Below are 25,673 nucleotides of genomic sequence, written 5' to 3'. Positions count from 1 at the left end.
ACCCTTTGTCACCCAGAAATGCTCTCCTGGTCTTAGAATAGAAAATAAAACTAGTAATTAGTTGTAACAACAAATAGATTTTGACATCTGCAGTTCAGTGAATGTGCTGCCAAATTGTAGAATGGAGTTGGAGAAATCCCTACACCCAACTTCACCATGTTTATTTAGGGAGAAGATAATGCTCAAGTCTGAAATAAACAATGTATTTACTACCTCTACACTTGTTAACAATAAAAAGAGCACAGATCTCCAACAACTAACTAATTTCCCCACATATAGCGACAGACCCGTGGAATATAGGCAACCTACAAGGTTAGATAACAGTAGGTTGTTTTACAGTCATTTGTCTGTTTGGTCCATTAACAATATTTTATTAAAATCTGTTCTAAAGTTTTTGAATTATTTTGTTCACAAACACAAAGGCTGTCACATAACCTCCCCAGTGGAGGTCAAGTCACAGATTATTATTGTAAAACAATGAACAGTGATTAAATCTATTATATTCTTATCTAAATATTATATTCTTATCTAAATATTCTTGCATTACCTGTACCTTTTCACTTTTTAAAGACTGACACCCAGATTAATTTGGTGGTTTAAATTACCTTCTACTAAATGCTGGCTGAAGCGAAGCCCTTGATACTTCCACAGGACATTGAGGAAGTTCATCACAGGTTCATCACAAGGTTGGAGAGTGAAACTGTATTTATCTAAGATGTCGATGCTCATAGGGGAACTTGATGAATGTTGCCTGATTTGGGGAAATTCAGATGAGTGCGTCCTCAGCACCGAATATAATTATATATGCATATCAAACATAATTATATATGCATATGAAAATATATTTTACACGCGATTAAATACTCAATGGTAAAAGTTGCATCAGTGTAATATCGCAAATCAGTTCGATCAAGTTCAGATGTTTTTTTTTCCATAAGATGTGTCTGCATTAGCAGAAGTTTTCAATGAGCCGACATGCTTCCATCCTCTCGCACACCCTTGCAGGGCTCTTCCTCTGGGTGGCAGCCTGCTTCTACTGCACACAAACCAACTCTCCTCACGATCGCAGCGTTTCGGTGCAACTCCTGTTGGAAACGAAAATAGGTGACGCTCTCATTTTATTCAGGGTTTATTTAAAAATAAATAAATAAACAGATAGATTTCCTCATATGTGTGGGTGTGTGTGCATTTACTTAGTTTTGATCACAATTATCAAAGAACACATTGTTATATTGTATTCAGTTTATTAATCCGAATGATAGTGTCGTTGAAGTTATGTGCTTAAATAAGGAAAGATGGCCGTTTTTCACCTATTGAATGTAAAATACTTTGTCTAAGACAATGAGAAAGAGTACAATTCGTTCACCTGTAGGTAGATTGTTGCGTAGGCAACATTTTTCTTTTAAAAAAAACAAAAAACAGTTTAGTCAACATTGCTGGGGTACACGGTTGTTGTACATTTTGCCACGTCTTTTATAAGGATAAGTATACTATTGCTGTCTTATTGGCATGCAGCTTATTTTCTGTGTGTGTATGTGTGTGTGTGAATTATGTAATTGAGAAATTAGAACAATATCCGACCTCATACGAATAAACCTTCACACCGCAACAGTTTCCCCCGCTGGTCGCAGATCTACTCTGATTGGTCCGAATGAAGGGGGCGTGTCACTAAGGTAGCGCAGCGAGCGATTCCATTCGTCGATGACACGTCAATCAAACTGTTGCCTGGCGATCTGCTTCCAGCTTGTCAAACGCACGATCCAGTTACTGGAGCTGCGTGCTGCAATGAAAATATCTCCGTCGGTGGGTGGATATATCGGCCCGTTTCCATCATTTCTACTAACCACTGACTGAGTGAGTAGTTTATTTAACCGTTCTGAATCCATTATCCTCTAACTCCTTATAAATGTCCTCTTCAAGCTCCCCAGACAGGTACCGTCACAAGCTTGACGCTTGTTTGCTTTTGGGTTGTTTTGTGTGTGTGAAATGTAATGCCTTGAAATATTACATTTTGTGACAAAGGCTTGAAAAAACTAGCTTAGTAATTAATTACCCGAGTTCCGTCCAGGTTAGGTGTAAATGTTAATATGAGACACTTTGTGCCAAGTTGGGGTGACTGTATATTTGACTTGTTGGATTTGCTGCTGTTGTGCATCGAAAATATGTGGGATACAATCATTCTGTGGGCAGTGGTAACACACACACACACACACACACACACACACACACACACGCATGCACGCACATACACACGAACACTTATTTGATAGCAATTTGACTGTGTAATTTGCTGCTGGACAAGATTTGACAACTACTGAACTAACAGCAGCAAATGTATATACCATATAACAGGTAATACCTGTTTTAGTAAAAGGAAATGTGTTAATAATAAGTCTTAATATTGGGCAGCTGTTGTGGTTTTTAGTGCATTTAATGGTAAACACCGCCCTGGAACTGACGACAGTGCACCAGTCATATGTGGAGCTGTAAAGGACCTATATGAATTCCTCACAGTGTGGCCGTTAAAAAGCATGAGTCATTCTGTTTATGGCGAGAAAGTATGCGATCCTCATCTTCGTTCTTTATAGACTGTGGGTTTTACTACCCAACCCTGGCAGTTTTCGTCAATTCTTGGAAACAACAAGATTCTGTCCCTTGCATGTAGGATGTGGAATGAGGAGAGGGTGGACACTTGTGTTTTCGTAAGATGGCCCGAGGCATTTTCTCTTTGGCATTTGGTGATAATCTTTAAGTCTGGTATCATCTTCCCTGACTTTACCCACGCTTGCTATCAGTTTACCTCTGTGGATGGTGTTTGGCTGACTAAGATAAAGGAGTAATAGACCACACAGCGGCTTCGAGCACTCAGGGAGACAGAGTTTATTTTGGTGCTGAGGTTTTGCATGCTGATGAGCAGCTCCTGTGCCCACAGCACCGTAGGAGACCGCGAGTGTGAGTAGGCTACGTAGCTCCTTGGTATCTGGAGTCTTATCTGATTCAACAAGAATAAAAAGTGTGTGCATGTGTGTGTGTGCGTGTGTGTGTGGATGGCAGCGGAGACGCTTTGATCCTGTTAAAAGATGGAGTGGTGCTGTTTTTCCTAAAAGTCGCACCAAGCTTCTTTTCAAGGCTGACAAATAATCCTTTATGATCTGGATTTGTCACACAGCCTCTTGCAGGTGTTTACATTAAGATTTCCTGTAAATAGGAGGATGCAGGGGTGGCACCAGCGGGACGACTCAAACAAAGACTGACACCCGCAGCAGATTTTACATTGTATCATCAATAAAAATAGAATTTAGGCGCCTTTTGTACCTTTGTGCAGGTAAGAACGAGCCAAGGAAGCAATCATGTGTTGGACATTATGGCTTACATCTGGCGCAAGTCCCTCAGGAGCCAGCAGCTCGGGGCCCCCTCATGCCATCCTGTAGCCGGACCCCCTGTGCCTGAGCCACCTCATTCGACAATCCTTTTGACTTCATGAAGAACCCCAACATCGGTGATGTGATGAATAAATTTGAAGTCCTTGGGATCGTGGGTGAAGGTAAGTGTTTCCCGCCCCTGCAAACTGGCCCCAGAGTTTCCTGAGAGAACAGAGTGGTGCTTTCACCCCGCTTTGTTATGCCCAACACACTACAGAAGATGCCCAAGGTCAGATTCTTATTGGTGTCATTAAAACATTGGTCAGCAGCAACGTTAGCGCGGCGTCTTTCGTTTTTATTTTTCAGCTTTTCTCAACACTCTTTTCTTAAAAGCCTCAGTTGATACAAAGGCAAAGGCCCTGAGGTGTAGCTACCCCCTTGTCCTAGTTCCACCCTCTGAGTCCCACATTATAGGCATTTTATAGTGCATGTAAACGGCGGCTTGATGGATTTTGAAGACTTACAGAGGCTCCTGCCTTAGGATGAGCTGGTCTTAAAGAAAGTGACATCTAAACTCACTTATGTGGCTCAGTCACATGCTGTTGCAGACCCGCGCCATCAAACGCACCACGTAATCCAGCATTATGGATTTGACCTCAACGAACCTGCGGTCAGCCGATTTCATCAATCATTCTGAACTGTTTAAACATGCTGGACATACACAGAAGCTTAAGAGCTAATGCGGTTCTGAACTTTTTTTTTTTTTTTTTCCTTCATAGTTTATATATTTAACCATGTTATTATACACTTTATGGTCCCACAGTCAGTTGGTCTGTTAAGCTGAAGAACAAGAACATGTGTTGTGCCTAATATATGGATCTATATTAAATTAGCTTTGTGGCAATAGTCTGGCAACGTGTTGGTGTAAGGACATGGAGCAATTCATCATATGCATGTCCAGCTTGAACCCTGAGGCGCGCGCGTGTGTGTGTGTGTGTGTGTGTGTGTGTGTGTGTGTGTGTGTGTGTGTGTGTGTGTGTGTGAGACTGATTGCCAGGGTCGATAACATCAGAAGTTCATTAGCTTGCCAACACTTGTGTCCTACTTTCCAAGCCACCTGTCATTTCTGATTGGTAGATGACTTATCTAATTCATGGGAACATATGGGATGCATTTTGATAAAAAATCCTCTTAAAAAACTCCTTTACTTCATCAAAAAGTCATGAAATTAAATTGCTGTAACCTTTTGTCTGGCTGTAGTTGGGCAGGACACTAGATACCCCACTTGCCCGTCCTGTGTGATGGAGGGTATTTCATGTAGCACTGCACTTGGGGCAAACGTGATGTTTGGAGGGCTCAGCATTGCTGTCGTGGCTAAAGTTGCCGTCTTTTTCAGGTGCTTACGGTGTTGTTTTGAAGTGTCGTCACAAGGTAAGATCTTTTTCCTTTTCACACAATCACATGAGACGCCATTTAGACTCGTCTCACCCATCTAAAACCCCACCAAAACATGGTTGGAGTTTATGACTTGTTCATGGATTTTCATTCAACCTAATGTCCATGTGACTTTTGCTCGTAGTGATATTGATCTGACGTTGTATTCCACCCTGAACACTGGTGATGACACGCTGGATCACCAGTGCATTTAATGTTTGTCCAACACTGCAAATCTGACATATGAATGTATGTCCATATGTTTTCATGACATAGCCATTGCCAGAGGGCATTTTTCTGCGTGACGATAAGCGTGCTAAAACAAGCAAACATGTACGAAAAGCACTTGACACACACCTCAGCAAGAGCCTTGTCAGCTCGGTCCATTTAAGGATAAAGATGCAGCATAATTTGACAGCCGTCCAGCATGAATAGGAGAGACTAACCACCTCCTACTTGCGCAGATACACAGTTGCTCTTCATTTGCCTTTAGTACGCTGCGAACTGCATCAGCGGCTCTATTTTATTTTGTTGCTCCGTCGGCCATGTTTCTAATGTGAGAAGTGGAAAAGACAACAGGCCAGGTGTGATGTGGAGCAAAGCGAGCAAAAAATACACACAGCTTTGTCGCTGGCTGGAGTCATGGCCCGTAATTACCGGCCCGTCTCCCTCAGACCGATTGATCCTGGCAGCGAATGCAGCTGTGAATGCCGACGTGTCCGTTTTTTACATCGATGGACCTAGGTTTGCTCGGCGCAACAGACGGGCAGGGGCTGCTGCTCTGTTTGTAACGTTGCGCCCGCTGTTTGTGTGAAAATCTGTCAGCGTCGTCACAATCACAAGAATCCATAATACGTGCAGAGGCGAGCGGCGTCTGAAGGTTTTGTCTGAGCAGTTGGTCGAGAATTAAATATAGATTTTTCAGCCAGAAGGATGTTGTTGAGAAATTCGGTTTTATAATCCACTAACAACAATGCTTTTCTTCCCCTTTTATTTCCTTTGGTGCATTGGCATTACATTAAGCCCACATGGCTTAATTTCACCTGTTTTAATATGCACTAGTACACAGAAAGAGAACCAACAATGGGGCTACTAACAAAACTTCGCAATTGTATATTTCATTAGCACAGTTATTGAGCTCTGACCAGCTCCAGTTTGGAACAACTATGATGCATTTCAGTTACCGCGCGAAAAGCGGGAAGTATTCCCGCTAATGTGTGATACTTAGCAGTTTAGAGTCCCCTTGTGTGGTATTTTACATGTAATAACGGAGCGTCCTGCCAATACCAGACTCTTCTCCTCCATGTTGGATGACGCTAATGTGTGCCACATGTGATTAACCATGACTGTGCCTATTTCAATACCAGCATGTGTCTCCCTGCGTTACCAGCGCTCTGACTGTTCACATCGCCCATGATGCCATGTGCAGCGCAGCAGCCTCACGCCATCGTGAATGCTGGCTTTTAAGTTGGGCTCTGGCAGTAGGCGGGATGGCGACTTTCACAATGACACACTCATGATCGTTTTCATTGCAGCACAGAGGCCAAAGGTCACGGTCAACCAGGACTGGTTTTAAACTCTGTCCCTAGTGTACAGGTATCTGTCATTGCAGTGATGAAATATGTAGACAATGAGAAGCTTTGAATCTTAACAGAATATTTTACCCGTTAGCCCGATTTATTCTATCAGCAGCTTTCTGTGAGTATCTCTCCTCGTGGGCTACTGTCAGTTAACATGGAGTTTCAACAATTAACATTCTATTTCAAGATGTTCAGCGCTGCCCTGGCTTTTATAATGTGTTTGTTTACTGTGAAAACCTTATATTTGGTGCCCTTTTTTCGATTGATATGACAAAAAACACTTCTGCAACAAACCTGTCACTAGCAACCTGAGGCGTAAGACAGGAAGTCTCCTCAGTCAGAACTTCAGTTCATTAAAGGAACAATCCGCCCACTCTAAGAACCTTTTATTTATATGTGACTTTAAAAAGCAATAGAAGGAGAGTTAGGCAGGGGATTTCCAGGACACCCTCCAATATTATTGAATATATACATAAACTACATAAAATAAAGATCTAATCAAATTTGCAACAATTAAGCGAACACTTGGTAGCTATGGCAACGCAGTGCCGTCATGGCCAGGTTGACAGGAGATGCTGTTCCCAACTGAGGTGGTTGCAGATGGTGTGCTGATTCTTTGGGTTTCAGAAGCCCCTTCGTGACCCTGATGAGGAATAAGAGACAGACGACTCGGCAGCTGCATTTGGATCATCTGGTAACTTTATAACTGAGCATATGAAAGCGGGAGAGGAGGAATTCGCTTTCTGCCAAACCATGTGGACCAGTGCCATCTGGGAGATATTGTATTGTCGGTTTGAATAAGCCAACGTGGGTTTTTTTTTCAAACTTGAATGCGCTGCATAATTACACGCGCATGCACAAGGACGCGGGCACCCAGTCACAAACGTGCGGCGCCACGTTTTGACTTACAAGGATTCATTGGCGCTGTGACAATGGGGAGGGAAGTCTTGGCTGACCTGGGGAAAAGGCTGTTGTTTGTAACAAGTGGCGCACACTCGCAGCTGCTCATGCCTGGGGGACAGTCTGATCACCGGAGGCACGCCCCTCAAATTGGTTTGTACAGTACATGTGTTTAACAGGATTAATTAGCCCCCAAAAAAAGACCCGAAGGCCAAACGTGCCCATCTGCAGTGGTTAAGTTTCACACTTTGGGAATTTGTTGATGAATTGGTGGGTGGTGAAATAAATGAACCAGTCATGGGCAGTGGTTTTTATTCTGTAATTATGCGCCTGTTGTTGCTAATTCAGCTCTGTTGCAGTTGCACTGCAAACGTTGTAATCTTTGTTGACGATACGTGTGTGTGTGTGTGAGAGAGTGTGTGTGAGTGTGTGTGAGTATCGGGAGAGGAATCCACCCTGTATGTTTGCTTCAGGTTGACCATGAGTTCACTGACATGTTAAAGGGCAGAGTTGGTCACATTAGCAAGACAACAATAAATGTGGCTTTATTGTTCCCGTGGCAACGTTGTTATTGAAAAACATACAACATTCTTCTCATGTCATTACAACTGGTAGGAATCTGAACCTGAACACTGGATACTTTATGTGAGCAAAGGTCAGCACTTTATCTTGTGTTTCTGTGTCACAGATGAGAATCTGTATATTTTTCCCTGTGTTTTCTGTATATAGTCTGTGGTTCTCACCCAATAAGCCTGATCCAAATGAGTATACTGCATTATATATGTTAAGAAAGATACAATAAAATAATTAAAAATCAAAGCATGTATGGGCACTGGCTTTATCAGTGATTGGCCAGAACAATAAGACTTCCCACTCATGTGTGGGACCTGTTGACATACTATGGAAACGCTCTGATCCCTGGCTGATCCTTTCATCTGAAGTAAGTCAAACACAAAGACTCTCTAGTTGCTAATTTAAATCCTGGATAAACTTGCATGTGGCTTTAGCAAGTAGCAGTATGATAAATGCAGAAGAGGGATGGCAAACATAGCCAGGGTGAGTGTTTATTTAGGCACGAACACCTCTGAGGAATGCAGAAAAGGCGCAGCGATACCCTCTAGATTTCCCTGGTCACTATGACTACAGGAAGGTGAAACATTGACAGTGTCAGGCCTCTGCCTCCTCACTTCTCACTCATACGATTGGGAAAACAGCTTTACATTTGTATTCCTAAAGTCCTAAACGTCATAAGGAATGTGGCTATTTATAAAGCCGCCATCCATTTTCACATTGATCCATTTTCAAGTTCAAATTCAATCCGCATCACTGAGAAAGCAAACAGCATGAAACTATCAGAGAAGGTTCCTTGTTTCACAGTTGCATATGGCGCCTGCAGCACAGACGTCATGGCAGGTGTGTGTGTGTGTGTGTGTGTGTGTGTGTGTGTGTGTGTGAGGGCTCTTCTAAAAACCTTCCCAATGAAAACGACGAGTCCCACAGATGAGCTGTACACCATCTCCCCCCTATTTATCCCATCCCATGTTTGTTTTTATTGACAGTCTGCAAGCTCATTACCACCTCACCGATTCGGCTTCATCGCATAGCGCATGAATGGATCCCATTAGCGTGTTGACAGTACAGAAATATTTTTCTTGGCTGCGCTGTAGTCTGTGAGCACACATACGTGATCTCACCAGCGAGTGCATCCTGGTTCAGCCATGCTGAATCCTCCCGTTTGTAGATGTTTTATCACAGGCGTCGAGAGAAAAGCTGGTGACCTTCTGTTAATTTCCCCTCATTGATCATTATCTAATGACTGCGCACGTACAATGTGTGGTAGACGGCGACGCTCGTCTACGCGGATGCAAAGTTCCTCTGGTGAGAACTGCTGACAGCTCCATCATGGCGCAGGGTTGTGTCTTCCTGGCAGGGTTCACGCTCACAGAACCCCTGAGCACCGACGGCAGATGCCAGCACAGTGCCATCCCCACTAAACGTGCTCAGCCGAGGAAAAAGGCACAAATGTTTCTACGCTTTCCTCGTGAATGTTGCATGAGTTAGCGTGTTCTGCACATATGCTGCAGCGGCGGCTCCCCGGCTTCAGACACAGCTAGAAATGAGTTTCTACAAGCAGATTAGTGGTATTTTCTCCTTAAATAACCGCTGTATTTGACAATTAATTATAAAATTTAAATTAGGTTATTGATGGCTTTAAGTGCCTAATCGACAGAACACCCAACATGTCCACGTAGATCATTTAAATGTTACAGTTTGGATCAAGTGTTTTTGTTAATAAGGTGGTGTCATACAACCATGTATCTCATTACAAACAATGTTGCTATTTTCAACGGTATGCTGCCTTAAATAACTTGTGTAGCTCGACAACTGAACATGTTGCTGTTATCACGATGCTGCACTGACTGCTGAGAGCTTGATAAGAGGATTGATGCACCCTGTGACTGAGCAACAGCCTGTATTGTAATCTAACTCATATCTAAAGAAAGGCTGCAGGCTGCAAGGGGCAGACACACGACAGAACTGGCTGTGGAGCGCCATAAAGGGGATGTTTTTGACCTGGATACGAAGAAACAGTGGTCGCGATTGCTGGACGCACAACACCCCATGTGCTGTCCATGTCAGAGCAACGTGGAAAAAAACACGTAACACCTGTTGTGATGCCAATAACTATGGTTTTCTGGGAATAACATAGCCCCAAACTACCGGTTCAGCTTCAAATCTCTTATATTTCTGTTCTGAGGGGTGGATTGATGTTTAATTTAATAATCCAACGTGTCGCTACACTGAAGAGTTCTGCTATCTGCTGGAAACACATTACATAATACTTGGACCGCTTCTGGCGGAGCCTTTGGTTTGTTAAATGCCCATAGCGCTCTGTGTTCCAGTGACTGGATTTAAAAAAGCTCTTTGCCATTTTAAGAGCACTTGTCGTACTGTCACACCTTAATCTATTGTTCTTAGTTTAGTTTAAATATACACTTTCCAAATAGTTTTATTCAAACATTGCTCCAACCTCATTTTGGAGTTGTGTGATTGCACTTTCTACTGAATTATACTTAAATTTGCCCTCATCCTACATTAGCTGACTGGCTGTCAGTAACATCTAAATTTGTATAGAGGAGAGAAATAAATCTCCTCCCCCTCTTTGAAAGGAACAGTTATTTTTACACCAACTGATCAGAAACTGGGACAGGAGAGGAAAAGTACTTTCACACTGGTTTAAATGGGTCACCTTGAGTAGAGTTCTCCTCTATGTGGTCCGATCAGGAGCTGGAAAAAGCGAGGCAGATCAAAAGGGACAAATGCTTCTTGTTTGACGGCTGAAGCCATCGCTGTCCCCTGAGAGGTGAAGGATAGTTTAAGTCATCGGACTAAAGACCATCTCGTCACGAGTTTCAAGTCTTTGCATATAAGTTAAAAAAAAGGGTCCACACAAATGGCCCCTGTTTTTGAAATAATAATTAAAAACAACTTTGGGCTCTCCAAACTGTCTCCAACCTTTGTCACTCAAGGTCAACACTCACTCTTCCTGCCCCCCATTTTAACCACCGTGAGGTGGTAACGGACCCCGATGGATCCATCAGACTGGGACTGACTGTTACCGTTGCTAATTGATTCTGGAAATGATGGAATTGGAAATGACTTCCTAGCAGACTGCAAATGATGGACTTTTAGTAGAGTCTTCTTCAAGTCTTTTAAGCAAAATCACATGTTTAATGCAGTTAGCAAAGTACGCTACTGACAATAATGCAGTTTCCCTTCTCTCCTTTAATAGTTTTTTGCTCCTTAAACTCCGATCCCGGCTGGAGTATCACAGGCAGTGCCATCAGTGACCTGCAGGGATGTTGTCGCTGTAGCGTTTAACGCTAAAAGGTTTAAGTGCTGACTCAGCAGCTCTCTGTTGAGCGATACTCGCCGGGGCAGCAGAGAGAAGACTGTCACTGCAGAGACTGCTGCGTGTAAAAAAGACCCTCGGGATTTGCCCTTTGTTTTCAGTTTTCAGAAAGCTTTGATTTGATTAACAGATGTCCCTGAACTGACCGTTTCCCCGTCGCAGGTTGGCATCTCTGGCAAACGGCACTCCGCAATTTACCTTCCGTTTACCCACGTTTGCGTCCAGGATGATATCTTTTGGTCCATCATCACATGTGAACTCCCAGAGAGTTTAATCCAACAGGCAACAAATGAGAGCAGCTAGTTTCCAACACTGATCCCTGCAGACAGAGACATAAGGTCAACTGCTGTATTTACCTAAAGAAACAAAAACAAACGCAGGATATTTATCCCCGCGTCTGATGCCCCGGAGCCGTCTGTGGGGCTTTCATTTGAAGCTGAAATAACTGGAAGTGAAATTACCGGGTTAATGTGCTGTGAAGTAGAGCAAAGATTCCTGACAGGCGAACTGAGGTGTCTGGAGTTGTAGTGGAGAACTTTGGTCATTATTTAGAGAAGGTATGATGAGGGTGCTGGTGTCCTAGAGGAAGAACAGCCTTGTTCTTCTCTTTGATGCCACATGGCATCTTTATTGTCCGTCCGATAAATCGGAGCTTCCTCCAGAGAGCCGAGACCACGGCCCTGAATCCACAATGAAGCCAACGAGACCTTGGTCTTTTATTTCAATCAGTTTCTTTAATTTGCTCCCTGCAGCCGTCCCCTGCTTCCTCTGCGGCTGTACCTCTGCATGTTTGCAGTGCTGCTGATGGAGCTGACTGCGCTGTGAGTCATCTCGTCTTCCTCTGTGCTGGGTCGACGCCTCACTGTTCGCTACCATCCACGTCGGAGTGGTGCGATGCTGCCTTTGGCTTCCTGAGAGGGGAAAACTGGAGCACAGCTCTGAGCCATCGGCAGAAATACCAGGCCTAACTAGGACATGATGAGAAACGGGGCTGTTGCTGGGGCGTTCTTTTACTTCATGTAGGCACGATCTGGTTTGTTTGCTCTCCTCCTCGCCTGTAAATACATTTTCTATATATTAGACACACATGTCATGAGGATGATGAAAAAAGAGCTATAGTCAATATTTGGCTGTCATATTTACTCATTTACACAATCAATACTTGGGTTTAGTCGGTGTTCATGGCTGTTGTTGATTCATCCGTCAGTAGGATTAATCTGTAATGTGGTCTGGTCACACGTCCTTTCAACTTTGAAAAGTAGGCCAACATATGTGGAGCACATTAGCTTCCTTCTGTGTGCACCACAGTGTCCAACGGGTCTTTTCTTGGTCAATCGGATTTTTGAAAAAAGTCTCTGATGTCAGAATAAACTACTATATATATATGTGTTTCACACGAGACAAAACTGTCACTGAGGAGTGGCGAAACGCATTCAATCTTAACTCATCAACGACTAATCAACATTTTAGAACATTGCTATAATGTCAACATGTGTTTTGTTGGGCTGGAAAGGCGTCGTCCATGTCCCTCTGGGTATGCTGACGGGGTGCTCCACCAGTATGGGGCCGGGGGCCATTTGCTAAGGGCTGCTCGTTCTCTGGAGCAGGAGCTTGGTTCCCCTGGCTGGCAGGAAGTCAGACCTGGTTCTGGTGCGTGTTGGACTCCAGCAGGGCTGCCCTTTGTCACCCATTCTGTCCATAATTTCTATAGACAGAATCTGTAGGTGAAGCCAGGAGTGGGAGGGAGTCCAGTTTGGGAACCACAGGGTTTCATCTCTGCTTTCTGCAGACGATGCTCTGCTGGTTGGCTCATTAAGGACCTTCAGCCTGTCCTGGGAGGGGGGGGGGGGGTCAGCGGAGTGTGAAGCAGATGGGACAGGAGGGGAGTCAGTTGAGATGGCTCGGGCACTTTTTCCAGATGCCCTCAGGTGGTTTTCCAGGCATGTCCAACCAGGAGGAGGCTCCAAATGAGACCAAGGGCACGCTGGAGAGACCGTGTCTCTCAGCTGTCCTGGGAGCACCTCGGAATCCTCCTGGAAGAGCTGGAGGAAGCGTCTGGGGTGAGGGAAGTCTGGGCGTTTCTTACCTGATAAGTGGGTGAAGAGATCTGACATTCTAATGAGTATTTTCAGTTTAAACAATATAAACTTTCATGCCCTAGTTTCTCATTTTCTCTGGTGAGCTGTGAAATATTCCAGATCTATAAACTATATTATACCATCATAGAAACTTACAGTCATTGTGTGTTGATTTCCTGTTATCCAAGATGATTAGGGGCTGAAAGGTGCAAAGCTGGTATCTTTATCATGAATCTCTTGGATTACAGGATTAATTTGCTAATTGATTTCTCACTGTGTGTGTTTTTTGTTGTTTTTTTTAATCACAGGAGACCAATGAAATTGTGGCCATTAAGAAATTTAAGGACAGTGAAGGTGAGACGTGGCCATCAGGGGCCTTCACCGCTCAATCCTTGGCCATCTTTATGTCGTTTCTGATCTCGTTTTTCGATTTTCGTCTCACTTTCACGCAGAAAATGAGGAGGTTAAGGAAACCACGCTGCGGGAGCTTAAGATGCTCCGCACCCTCAAGCAGGAGAACATCGTGGAGCTGAAGGAGGCCTTCCGCAGACGAGGGAAGCTCTACCTCGTCTTTGAGTATGTGGAGAAGGTATGTTTTGACTCAGGTCACGGCTGTTTTTATGCAATATAACTGTCCATCTTGGGCTTTTCTGACGCTTGTTTTGATCTCAGAACATGCTGGAGCTGCTGGAGGAGTTGCCAAATGGCGTACCAACCGACAAAGCGCGCAGCTACATCTACCAGCTAATCAGAGCAATTCACTGGTGCCACAAGCACGACATAGTCCACCGGGGTAAAATCACTATTTCCATGCTTTTTACACCGTCCTCGCTGGTGGACTCATTGAAAACAATCCACAAAATATATAGAAGTGAAAGAGTAGCACTTCTGACATTCGAGATGTGGGCTTTGGGGCAAAGTAGTGTCTGTGGAACAGTCGACCAGATGGCCTGTGTGAGCTTTTGGCACTCCTTTTGAAAAGGCATCCAAATGGCTTCTGGTATTTCCTGGCTCACATATGACAGCATTTTCAAGGATGATATGGAGGAAGTCATAGTACATTCCACATATCTTTACAGTCGGGCAACTTTCAACAGTACAGTTTGATTTGACACGATCTCTTAAACTTGAATGAAAAAAAAAAAATCGGTAAATTTGAAAGCCATTAATGAATAATAGGATGTATCTGGTAAATGCGTGTGATATAAATCTCCTATTTAAATCAATTCTCTAGGAATACATTAAAGTAAGGCTATAGAACTAGAAACTCAGTGTTCTTTTACTTCTAATTACCTCTATCATATTGATACTATGTGACATCAATTCATTGGTCACTTCTCAATTTTTCCTGTTAAATCCATCCTGCTGCTGTATCGATGTCAAATCTGTGGCGGTGGCGTATAATATAGATTATAAAAGTCTACATAGAGGGAAGAACAGATGATCTGCTATTTTAATGCCAATGCTGCTCATTGAAATGTTTATTTTTTTCAGTCATAAATAAGAATACCATAAGAAAAAAGGGATTTTAGCGTAGCGGATGAAGACCTTCACTTGCTCACGTCTTGTTCTTCTCCTCAGACATAAAGCCTGAAAACCTTCTCATCAGCTCTGACGATGTTCTCAAATTGTGTGACTTTGGTGAGTGAACCTATCAAACACTGACACTGTGAGGGCTGAAAGAAGGGAGGCAAAACAGCCAAAGCTGTGATGTAAAAGGAATATTTTCAACAGAGGCTATATTTGGCTGAAGCCAGTCCTTCAGAGGGGCAGCAGCCAGGCTTCATCTGTTATCTAAAGATTGCATGCAGCCCTCTCTGCTGGTTCTCAGGCTGCTGCTGGGAAGTCTTCCCACATTTCAATTAATGAAATGTGTTGGAAACCAGGAGCTCCATCAAGCTTGGTTTCAGTCTGGAAGCACCAGGACCAAACAGGGGGAAATGAAAAACAAACAATGTGGGCAATCTGTAGTGAGAGACCTGCTGTTTGTTCGGTGGCAGTCAAACAGACGCCGCCGTGGAGGGTTAAGGGGATTTCTAAGAGATCGCTTAAGTTAAAGGCATTCCAGATCAATTGAGCTGATTATTTTTAGAATTGCATGAACGTGTGAATGGCTGCATGTGGTGACAGTGTCCGCTTTGCTTTTTGAGTTTTGTTATATTTGTGGGACATTTATTCCCTCCCCAATAGTCAGGAGATCAAAGTGATCTTTTCAAGCAGCATATATATACAGTATTTACATATGTAGACGTATGGGCCGATTCTAGAAGAAAACACAAACACATTTGTTCACAAATATAGGCACTTGTAATATATTTAATATGACAAATAATCTAAATTTCTCAAAGACTGATTAACATTTGCAAACTGTAATAAAGAGGTATTCTTATGAAATCAAAACTAGTCCTCATATTAGTAGTCGGAGTTATAACACATCACAATTTGTTTAAAAAAAATTACAACTGCTGTAAATGACATGTGAGTTCATTAAAATTGGAGCAAAGCTGCTCAATCCCTCTCTGGTGGGTTAATATTCTCCCCAAATAAAGGAAGATCCATCACAATTCAGCTGTTTTGGGTTATTGTGCTTCTGGGATGTCATGATTGACAGCACAAGCTAGAAATAGTGATTACAAGCTTCGCTTTGATAAAATGGGACAACCTGGGGAAATTTGTTGTCCATTAGTGGTGACTTCTATATGGCCACCGTAAACCAGTTGAAAACTGCACCCCATCAATGGGGGACTAACATCCCAGTACAGATCCTCTGACCATTCCAGAGCACCCTGCATCAATGATGATGCTGCTTTTAGCCACATCATGGCTCCTTTAGGTGCTCAAGGTGCTTCTCCAAGAGTAACACTTGCCACTGAATCATAATGAGCAACCAGAGAGGTCCCTGGTGAATATCATTTTTGGTGTCTCAGCATGTAGAGCCTATGAAAACTTCCTCATTAGACCGTGTTGCTTCCTGTGTGTTCCGTTGCCAGGCTTCGCGCGCAGTCTCTCAGAGGGAACTGATGCTAATTACACCGAGTACGTGGCCACTAGATGGTACCGCTCTCCAGAGCTCCTGCTCGGGTATGGCTGCTACCTTAACGACCGTATCCGTCTTACTCAATGCAGCTCTTTCTAACATCCCGCCTCAAACGTTTGCTTCCAGGGCTCCGTATGGAAAGGCGGTGGACATGTGGTCAGTGGGCTGCATATTAGGAGAGCTGAGCGACGGGCAGCCTCTGTTCCCGGGAGAAAGCGAGATCGACCAGCTCTTTACCATCCAGAAAGTGTTGGGCCCCCTACCATCAGAACAGATGAAGCTCTTCTATAATAACCCCCGCTTCCACGGGCTGAGGGTAATGTTCCTTACCCCGATCCCTCCGTTTCCACGCCGCTTTCACGTCTGCCCTCCCTCCCGACCTTCTCCTCTCCTTCCTTTATTTATTTTCACTCCTTGTTATGTCTCTACGCACTCGGCTGTTCTTTTTCCTTTTCGTGGTACTGGCTGAATTTGCTGTGCCGTGACTGATTGGATCACAATGACTCATCGTTTATCATGAATCCCGTGTTCTCTGCGAAGGAAGGCTGTGATAAATCAGGCTGGTGTCACACGCGCAAGAAAAGGAAATTCGCTTGCTGCTGCAGCCGCTAAGCTGCGGCTCGTACTTTACAATACATCATTTTGATGGCGGTGATTTTCCGAATAAAAGATGAAACCAGGAAGGCGTGTATAAAGCGTGGGATACGAGATATCGCACGATCGTTTTGGAGTGTCAATCCTCCGATCACATCAGAAACGCTGTACAGCCCTGGAGTTTCTTTGATTTGGAAAATGACTGTTTCAAACTCTTTGTATAGCGAATAATAGGTTGCTATGGAGATCAGCCATAGTCCTTCAGGACGATGCCAGTGTTTGGCAGGGAACGATACCTTTTGATTGTCATCTCTGATGTGACGTTTTATCAATAACCAAGGTCTGTTTGGTCAAAATGGGTTTTAGATCCGGCGGCCTGCACTAGTTCAGCGCCCATGAGTCTTAATCTGGATCACAGCAAGATGGTTACAGTTGCCGCATTAGTCCAGGTTTGCATGAGCAGGTTCATATGAGAGACAGGAAAACCCAATTTAACCTGACCGAAGGAGGCTCCTCCTCCTCCTCCTCCTCCTCCTCCTCCTCCTCCTCCTCCTCATCATCATCATCAGCATCATCATCAGATTTCTTTCTTTAAAATATTTAAATGTATGATATTCAGCAGCTGTCCCTCATACAAAACATTACTCAATTTAACAATTGCTGAAGATTTTTGAATTCTTCTAGTGTTATTCTGTGGTCACCTCATGCTACCTATGAGGTGATCAGATCAGAATCCTACATTGGACAACATCAAGGCGTAGATCATTAGACAGCTGCAGTTTCTGTTAATGACGTGTTAACCCTGCACATTGCCCTGTTGTAGTTTCCTGCAGTGAATCACCATCAGACCCTGGAGAGACGATACCTGGGGATCATCGGTGGAGGCCTCCTGGATCTGCTGAAGGTAGGACGCACGGGCGCCGCTCTGCAGAGGCCGATATTTTTCTCTCATTTTCTCCAACATGACATTAACACTTTGCATCCATAACAAGTCTGTTGTGGGTTTTCTTTTTGCATCATTATCATGTGTTTTCCATCGTGACTGCTTCAGCAACACTTGGTTCCTTCACTATGCTGTTATTGCCGTGTCTGCACTGGATTCAGGCGCTCCATGTCAAGAATGTGGGCTGTGCTGGTGCACTTGCACTTCTCCCAGTAGATAATGACTCACTGCTGACATAATGTCATCTCGCACCCGACTTTAGCGAGGACAGGCATTTCTCCGTTATTTAGGCGATTAACTTCACAGACTCTTTGCTAATTGCTAACATGGGACTCGCCAAGAGTATCGTGTTTATTCCAAAGAACAACCTCTGTGTTTTGATGTTTTTCTTGTGATCTTCATGGGCTTTTACAGGAAGGGTGGTCATTGTTAGGTTTGATGTCGACCAATTCCCTGTATCGGTCTTGTGGCGTGTTAGATAATGGGAGGAGACAGAGTTTAAGGAGCGTTTTGGCCTGTTTGCTGTCCGGGTGCTCAGGTTGCCTGGTGCACTCAGGGGCTCCTTCTCTGTTCTTCTCATGTGTTAGAACCTGCTGCTGCTGAACCCGACAGAGCGCTTTCTCACGGAGCAGTGCTTGAATCACCACGCCTTCCAGACCCTGCGGCTGGTGGAACGGTCCGGCCCACCCACACCCACACCTGTGCGCTCCTCCAAGAGAAAACCTCACCATGGAGACAACACCACCCCCAGCAGGTCACCATCCCACTGTCACCGATGTGTAAACCAGTGTATTTTATAAGTGTAAATGACACAGCGTTCTTCTGCCAGCGTAGCAGCACTTTTGTGTTTCATGATTGTTAGGAGATTCAGATGCAGCTTTGATAGCATCTCTGTTATATAAAGGACTGTCAAATATTCACACATTCTATTATATTTTGGAATTATGTAGGGAAATGTGATATTTCATTGTGATATGCTAACAGAAACAAGATTTCACACTGTTAGATCTATTTTATTATCTTTGCGGAGCACATCTCAATCAAAAATGTTCGACTGTTTTATTTGCCGGTTAATCTATTATTTATATTACAGCTATACTCAGTTTTGATATTACTTCATTGGTCCTTTAGTCACATATCACAGCTTTAAGCTGGGCTTTGGGATTGATCCTAGTGGTCAAGGTTATCACCTCTAACATACCATGAATGATAAAACTGCTTAGCTGTTACGTTTATTGTTGTGATATACCAACACGGTGTGGTTCTGTCCTGCTCAGGAGCCACGGGGGGAAGAGCTCAGGAGGTCACCGCTCGAGCAGCAGAGAATGTTCCAGCCTGCCTCGACACGAAGACCTCCACCCCAACACCGAGGGGTTCCTCAACGGCAGCATCACGGCGGCGATTAATCTCAGTCCCACGCTGCATCCGAAGAACTACCAGCCGCAGATCTACAACCACTCCACCTCGTGCAGCATGGACCTGGCCAGCAGCAACCTGCCTCATCTGCTCAGCCCCGGTGAAGCCAAGAGCAAGTGCGACTTTGACTTGAACCTGGGGTCGAAGGTTCCCGACGGCCCGGGAGCCAAGTACCTCAACTCCAACTTCCGCTCGCAGCAGAATCGCCATTCCTTTGTGGAGGGGAAGACCAGCACGCTTCAGTCGGGTGACAAACACAGTCGCCACGCCTACATGGAAGCCCACAGCTCCACGCCATCTGCTAAGTTTGCCTATTTGAACTTGTCCAAGAGCTACGGAACGCTCAGTGACGCCAAGTCGGTGGGGAATTTAAACGACGTGCACCTTTACGCGGACGAGCCCACATCTCGCTATTTTCCTTCAAGTTGTCTGGACCTCACGGCTCCAAGCAGCCCTGCAGCCCGCCGCATGGACAGACTGGGACTTGGCGGCGGCGGCGGTGGCGGCAGAGGAAATACGCGTTCGGACAGAGAGAGCAACACGCTGGACTCGTCCCACAGGCGCTCCTCAATCCGTCTGAAGGCCTCGGAGGAGGCCAAATCGCCAGACGGCCTGGACCCCGGAGACAGCGGCATTGAGAGGAGCCACGCTCACTCGCTGTCATCGCCGCGTGACCCTCTGTCTTACGGTCAGGGGTACACCAGCCCCTTCTCCTCCCAGCAGCGGCCCCATCGCCACTCCATGTACGTACGGAGAGACCACCAGCGGACACACGGGGCGGAGGAGGGGCTGGCAGTCGGGCAGGGCTTGCCTACTAGAGCCAGCAGCCTCCAGCTGCTCTCTCCGCAGCTGCAGCATCGCACGCTGCCCCGCCACTCTGGAGGCTCCTCCAGAGAAGAAGACATGAGCAGGGTCAGTCAGCAGCCTGTTACACTCCTCCCCAACCATCGGGAAAGCCTCAACCCACACGATCTATTCATATCAAATGCCCACACCAGGTTGTGTTGGATAACCGTCTATCTAACTTTAGCCTCCCAGAGGAATGCAGGATTAAGATAACCACAGCTGCATCTCATGAATGACAGCAAGCCTGCAGATTGTATTAAGGATGTACAGTAATGACAGTATCAGCATATTTGTGTACTCTTTATACATATGTATGCTATATATACTGTATATATATACTGTATATACACAGTATATATATATCTAGGCATAGTGCACATGTGTATGTCTGGTGCAATGCTGAGCTCATGTCATGCTTCATCATGTCTTCATTAACAGAGCGAGCAGACACCCACTGAGGTCACCCACAGCAGACCCCCAATAAGGGACTCCACAAGGGACAACACTGCGTCTTTTCACACACAGCGGCAAAAAAGCGAGGTCCGACATTCTGCCTGCACCCACCATTCCCCACCCACACCCGCACTCTCGGTAGACTGGATGTGGGCGGATGCTGCTGCCGTGAACCGTTCTCTCCCTCTTCCTCTGTCTCTGCGCATCAGATGCCTCATTTTCCGTGTGCTTTGCTTCTCTTTTAATGTTACTACGGAGCATAGAGCGGTGCAGCTTGTCACATTTCTTGCTAGATTGCGAAATTTGTTTCTAGCCTTGACAGTGACAGTATGTCAATATCAGTATGGCTAACTTTCCTTTTCTTGTCCTCTTCGATGAGCAGGAATTACTTACTGACTGGCGTTTCAGGAACACTTTAGTTTATCTATCTCCCCTGTCGTGGCTCAGGTGGGCTTGTATCACGACCAGCAAACAGAAGATGGGGGCTCCTCGAAAGAGAACCGCAACATCTACAGCGAATCCATGCCGAGGAGGGTGGGCAGCTTCTACAGAGGTCAGCGTTTATATCACTATTTCTTTTATTTCTTGCAAAAAATTCCAGTGACTGAAGGTTAATTGCGACGTTCATTTGATTCCTGACTTTCCTTTCATTTATTGACAAAAATTTGAATTAATGAATCAGATTGTTTGTTGACGTGGGAAACACAATTTCTCTACTTTTAGTTGATTTTCGCCCCTTAAAATCCCCCAAACAAGAAACAAGGAACAGATAAACTAGGGAAAAATTGGAATATTTTCACCTCTTGATTATATTGTTTTGGCAATCCTAGAAACTTGCAAATAGCAACTTGTTAAAGCTGATTGTACAGAGATAAGATCTAAATGACCTTCGTCTGACTGCACTTTACAGCAAACAAAAAATGAATGGGCCTCTTAAGACTACTTAAGCTCTATTATAGGCAAAAGTTTAGCACAAATTTGTCTTTGGATGTCCTGGATGTTTACATGCTGTTTCCTGTTTGCTGGATAGAACCAGCAAAACTGAGTTTTCCTATTTTATCCAGCTTTTCCTGAAGATATGTTGTGTTTGTTGAACAGTTCCTTCTCCCCGGCCAGACAACTCTTTTCATGACAGCAGAGGTCAGAGCCGAGATTCTGGTTTGTCCTCCGACGGAACCAGATTGACAAACCACTCCAAACGTCAGCCGGGATTCGACCCCTGGTGATTACCCAATTACACTTAAATCTATCAGGCGCCTTTTTACCTTCTAACCCCCGTCTACTTTACTTAAAGGACTGGCCCGGACACGGTGGTGTTGAACCCCTCAGAGCCATCCAAAGAAAAAGAAAAGCAGGGTTTCTTCAGAGCCATTAAGAAGAAAAAGAAAAAAAGCCAAATGGTAACTTCCCAAGTGCTTGTCAGTTGGGTCTGAATGCATTAGTTCATGCCCACTGTACCGTATACCCTCTCTGCATACTAAATCTCCTGCTTGCGAATCTTTGCCACATTTGCAGAAATATGAAGTCATTTTCTGTGTTTGTCCATCGTGTCTCCCTGCCATGAATCACGATCCTCTGTATTGCAGATGCAGGTCCCTGAAGGAAGGCCCCCTGCCACCAAGAAATCTCTTTTCCCTCTGTTTAGCCCAAAGAATAGCATAAAGCATAGGTCCTCAGTGAGAGCCCTCCCTATAGTGTCCTCTTCCATGGTACATGCTGTTCTACACTCTCCTGCTCACCTCCAACCTCCATGTACCACCGGACATTGCATGTATTAACATTAACATTCATCAAGACTCTAATTTATATTCTTGGTTTTGGGGGAGGGCTAATATGACCCAGACAGATCCATCTGTACAGGAGCGTCTCCATCACAATTGAAAATAAAGAAGAAAAAAAAAAGGGAGCAAATGACAAGTGAGAAAATAGGCTTTGTCAATTTAAAGAGTTCAATGGATCTGGCTGGTTTCCTGATTTTCAACCACAGGCCTAACAGCATGTCTCTGATTATGAGCTGAGGATGAATGAGTGTGTTCGGGATGTGGTTTAACACATGGCTTGGGTTATTTATATACTCATTTGATACTGCCTCCATCGGCCCGGACGCCCCCTCAAAGCGCTTCTAATCCTGGGGCTCAATTATAGTGTATTGATCAAGGGGGAGGTTTCAAATGCAACACGTTTTAACTGCCTGACTCCTCGGCAGCAGCCTCACAAGCAGCACATGTGTGTCTCTCCGCACTCCTATTTATAGATGACAGTTGGTTAAGATGCTGCGAGAGGGCTACAACTGATGACGGCACACAAATAAACACAATCTGGCCAGGAGGATTTAAGCTGCGAAACTCCAAGTTAGTGTTTGCTGCATCAACAGTCGGATTCAGTGACTGTGACTGGACGACAAAAGGGGGTTGTGTCGTCTGTTTCCTGTGTGAGAGGTGGTTTCAGGTTTCCGACATAAAATGCATGTTATTTACTTCTTTAATAGGTTAGGACTATACCGCACAGCCGCCTCTTAATCAGCAGAATTCCGACTGTGCAGGACAATACATGAAACGCATGGATCGGCTTGCATGATACACGCACATGATTTGCACACAAGTCTTAATGGAAGTGAATGAAAATGTATTTCCTGGGTCCGGTCGGTGTTTGTCGGGCCTCAGCGTGTGAGTAATGACGTGGCGTCCATCTCCCGCGTGTGAAAAAGGTTCCCGGCGACGGGGCGGACGCCGTTATCCAGAAGTCCTCCAGGTCGTCCGGACACCAAAGCAGTCGACACAGGACCCGTAGTAAAAGCAGAGACCGGGATAAAGAGCGGGACCAGGCCAAGGACTGGCCGCATGAGAAACTGTCCGATTCCCACTCCCCGGTGAGTCTCCGCCACCCTGAAGCTTTGCCTTTTATTACTGAGATTGTTATTGTTTAAGGTTGCGTGACCTTGTGTGCTGACCCTCTCAGAGTCAACCCCTGAAGTCTCTGCGTAAGCTCCTACACCTCACCTCCTCCTCCTCCAGTCAGGCCGCACCCCCTGACATGCACTACCAGCCGCTGCCTAATCCAGCCTCTGCTCAGGGCGGATTCACAGAGAGCCGCACTCACTCAGGAGTCAGCACGCCCCAGCTCAAGAGCCGTCAGGCGGCATACACGCAGCTGGAGACGGGCTGGCACACGTCGGCCCTTGGACGACCAGAGGGCAACCCCTACCCAGAGCAAATGAGCATAAAGGGGGGCCAGAACGGGCACGGCTTCGGACGCCCCTCCAGGTCTCGTCTGCCAAACCTCAATGACCTGAAAGAAACAGCTCTGTGATCCATCACTCTTCAGTCCTCGCTAGTTTTGCTCCAACACCCTTACAACACACACACGCACACACACACGCACACACAGGTACCAAAACTTGTCGTTAAACTTGCAAAGGCCATTTTATGTCTTCTTTTTTTAAAAAGAAAAAATCTTCCATGTTTGATAGACTTTATAATGCTACTTCTGTAATTCTGGTTATAATTTGTATTATATAATGAATATATTGCAGTTTACAAAATATATATAAATAGATAATGTGTAGATATTGAGTGTATTTAGGTATTTTTGTTTGAATTCAGTATGAAAATATAGTACATATTACTGCGTAGTATTTTCTTCAGGCTATGTAAGGCATTCTGAACAAGTAAAGTTTATCAGTTGTAACAATAGAAACTGTAAATGTATCCCACATCTCATTCATCTCTCGACTGTGAGGCCTTTGGGTGTGCTGTCACGCTGCATCCAGATGTTGGGGTGTTCAGATCCCGTTTAATTTTCTATTTATTTATTTATGTATTTATCTGTCGGCACACGCGTTCTGTGGAGGTTGGATTTACATGTTTTATCCAAACGCTCCTTTCTTCTGCTGCCATTTTAGCCACTGTGGTGCCATTAAAAAAAGAGAAAAACAGAACAGAACCCCAGAGTTATAGCGCCCTCTGTAGGACACCGCCAAGAATTACTCGTGATTCAGGTGCTCTGAATCACTTTTTGGCACCGATAATCCTGATAATCCCACTTATTATTAAGTAATGGAAGTTTATTATAAGAAAAACTGCTACTTACTCTAGAGTTTAGGTAGAAATCTGTTCTGAAAATTAATATAAAAAAACAGGATAAATTAAGTGTCAAGATCTTTGTGGATTTTTTCCCCCCATTGTTTGTGAAGGATAAAACTAAATGGGGGGCTTTGCCTTTCCTTTTAGCTCTCAAATGGTTCTTCATGTTTAATCAGTTTAGGAAAACTACAGATACATCCAAATATTTTAATGAGATGTAACTGCTGTAAAAAAAAAAAAAAAAACTTTCTCCATGTTCATATTTTTGTGTTTTTGTAAGTAAATGTAATTTTTGCAGCAGCTATTGGAACATAAAGCCATTCTGGATGTACAAGTTCAGTGATTCCCAGCTTTTCATGTCCATAATTGTGTAAAAAGCAATTCATTGTTTTGTTTTGTGTACATTTCTCCATATTTTACGTTGAGAAAAATAGACCAATCAATCAATCTTTATTTATATAGCGTCTGTTACAATCAAACTTGTATTCCAGGGCCTGAACCCCAACAAGCAACAGTGGCAAGGAAAAGCTCCCCTTTAACAGGAAGAAACCTTGAGCAGGACCAGGCTCATGTAGGAGGACCCTCCTGCTGATGGCCGGCTGGGTAGAGAGAGAGGAGAGGAGAGGAGAGGAGAGGAGAGGAGAGGAGAGGAGAGGAGAGGAGAGGAGAGGAGAGGAGAGGAGAGGAGAGGAGAGGAGAGGAGAGGAGAAGGAAAGGGAGAGGAGAGAATGGAGAGGAGAAGAGGGGAGGACAGGTAGAGGAGATAGAGGAGAGGAGAGAATAGGTAGAGATGCTAAAACTAAAAAAAAAAACTAGATACTGACATGTAATCATACGTAGAGCATTGAGTCCCCCTGCTTTCAATGGAAACTATTGTAACCAAAGATATCAATTACTACTCAACAAGTTACGCAATATTTTATATATTGCGTAACTTGTTGAACTTGTTAAAATATCATAATTGATTTTACATAAATGGTTCCAGATTTTAGAGATAATTCAAAACTATTCAGTGGTGGTTGTAAATCACAACCA

General features: G+C 44.4%; 1 protein-coding gene across 6 annotated transcripts; it reads left to right on the top strand.

Moving 5' to 3' along the window:
* Positions 1–1,723: 1,723 nt before the first annotated feature.
* LOC101068090 (cyclin-dependent kinase-like 5) lies at positions 1,724–24,975 on the top strand. Of its 6 annotated transcripts, none has more exons than XM_011614518.2 (19): positions 1,724–1,854; positions 3,326–3,544; positions 4,759–4,793; positions 13,576–13,621; positions 13,720–13,856; positions 13,940–14,060; positions 14,849–14,908; positions 16,258–16,348; positions 16,431–16,620; positions 17,722–17,802; positions 18,429–18,595; positions 19,119–20,169; positions 20,542–20,643; positions 21,004–21,109; positions 21,655–21,778; positions 21,851–21,956; positions 22,143–22,265; positions 23,264–23,425; positions 23,515–24,975. In XM_011614518.2, the coding sequence occupies exons 2-19, from the start codon at positions 3,481–3,483 to the stop codon at positions 23,863–23,865; spliced, it is 3,117 nt and encodes a 1,038-aa protein (XP_011612820.2). In that variant the 5' UTR covers positions 1,724–1,854; positions 3,326–3,480; the 3' UTR covers positions 23,866–24,975. The 6 variants fall into 6 exon arrangements, 5 of the variants coding, with proteins under 5 accessions (XP_011612820.2, XP_029684029.1, XP_029684030.1 ...); XM_029828167.1 differs by having other exon boundaries at positions 1,817–1,932; XR_003886271.1 differs by lacking the exon at positions 23,515–24,975 and having other exon boundaries at positions 22,143–22,473; positions 23,264–23,402.
* The last annotated feature ends 698 nt before the right edge of the window (positions 24,976–25,673 follow it).

This window comes from Takifugu rubripes, chromosome 20, assembly GCF_901000725.2.
Source record: "Takifugu rubripes chromosome 20, fTakRub1.2, whole genome shotgun sequence".
In the NCBI taxonomy this organism is placed as follows: Eukaryota; Metazoa; Chordata; class Actinopteri; order Tetraodontiformes; family Tetraodontidae; genus Takifugu; species Takifugu rubripes.
This window is presented reverse-complemented; position numbering and strand designations above follow the sequence as displayed.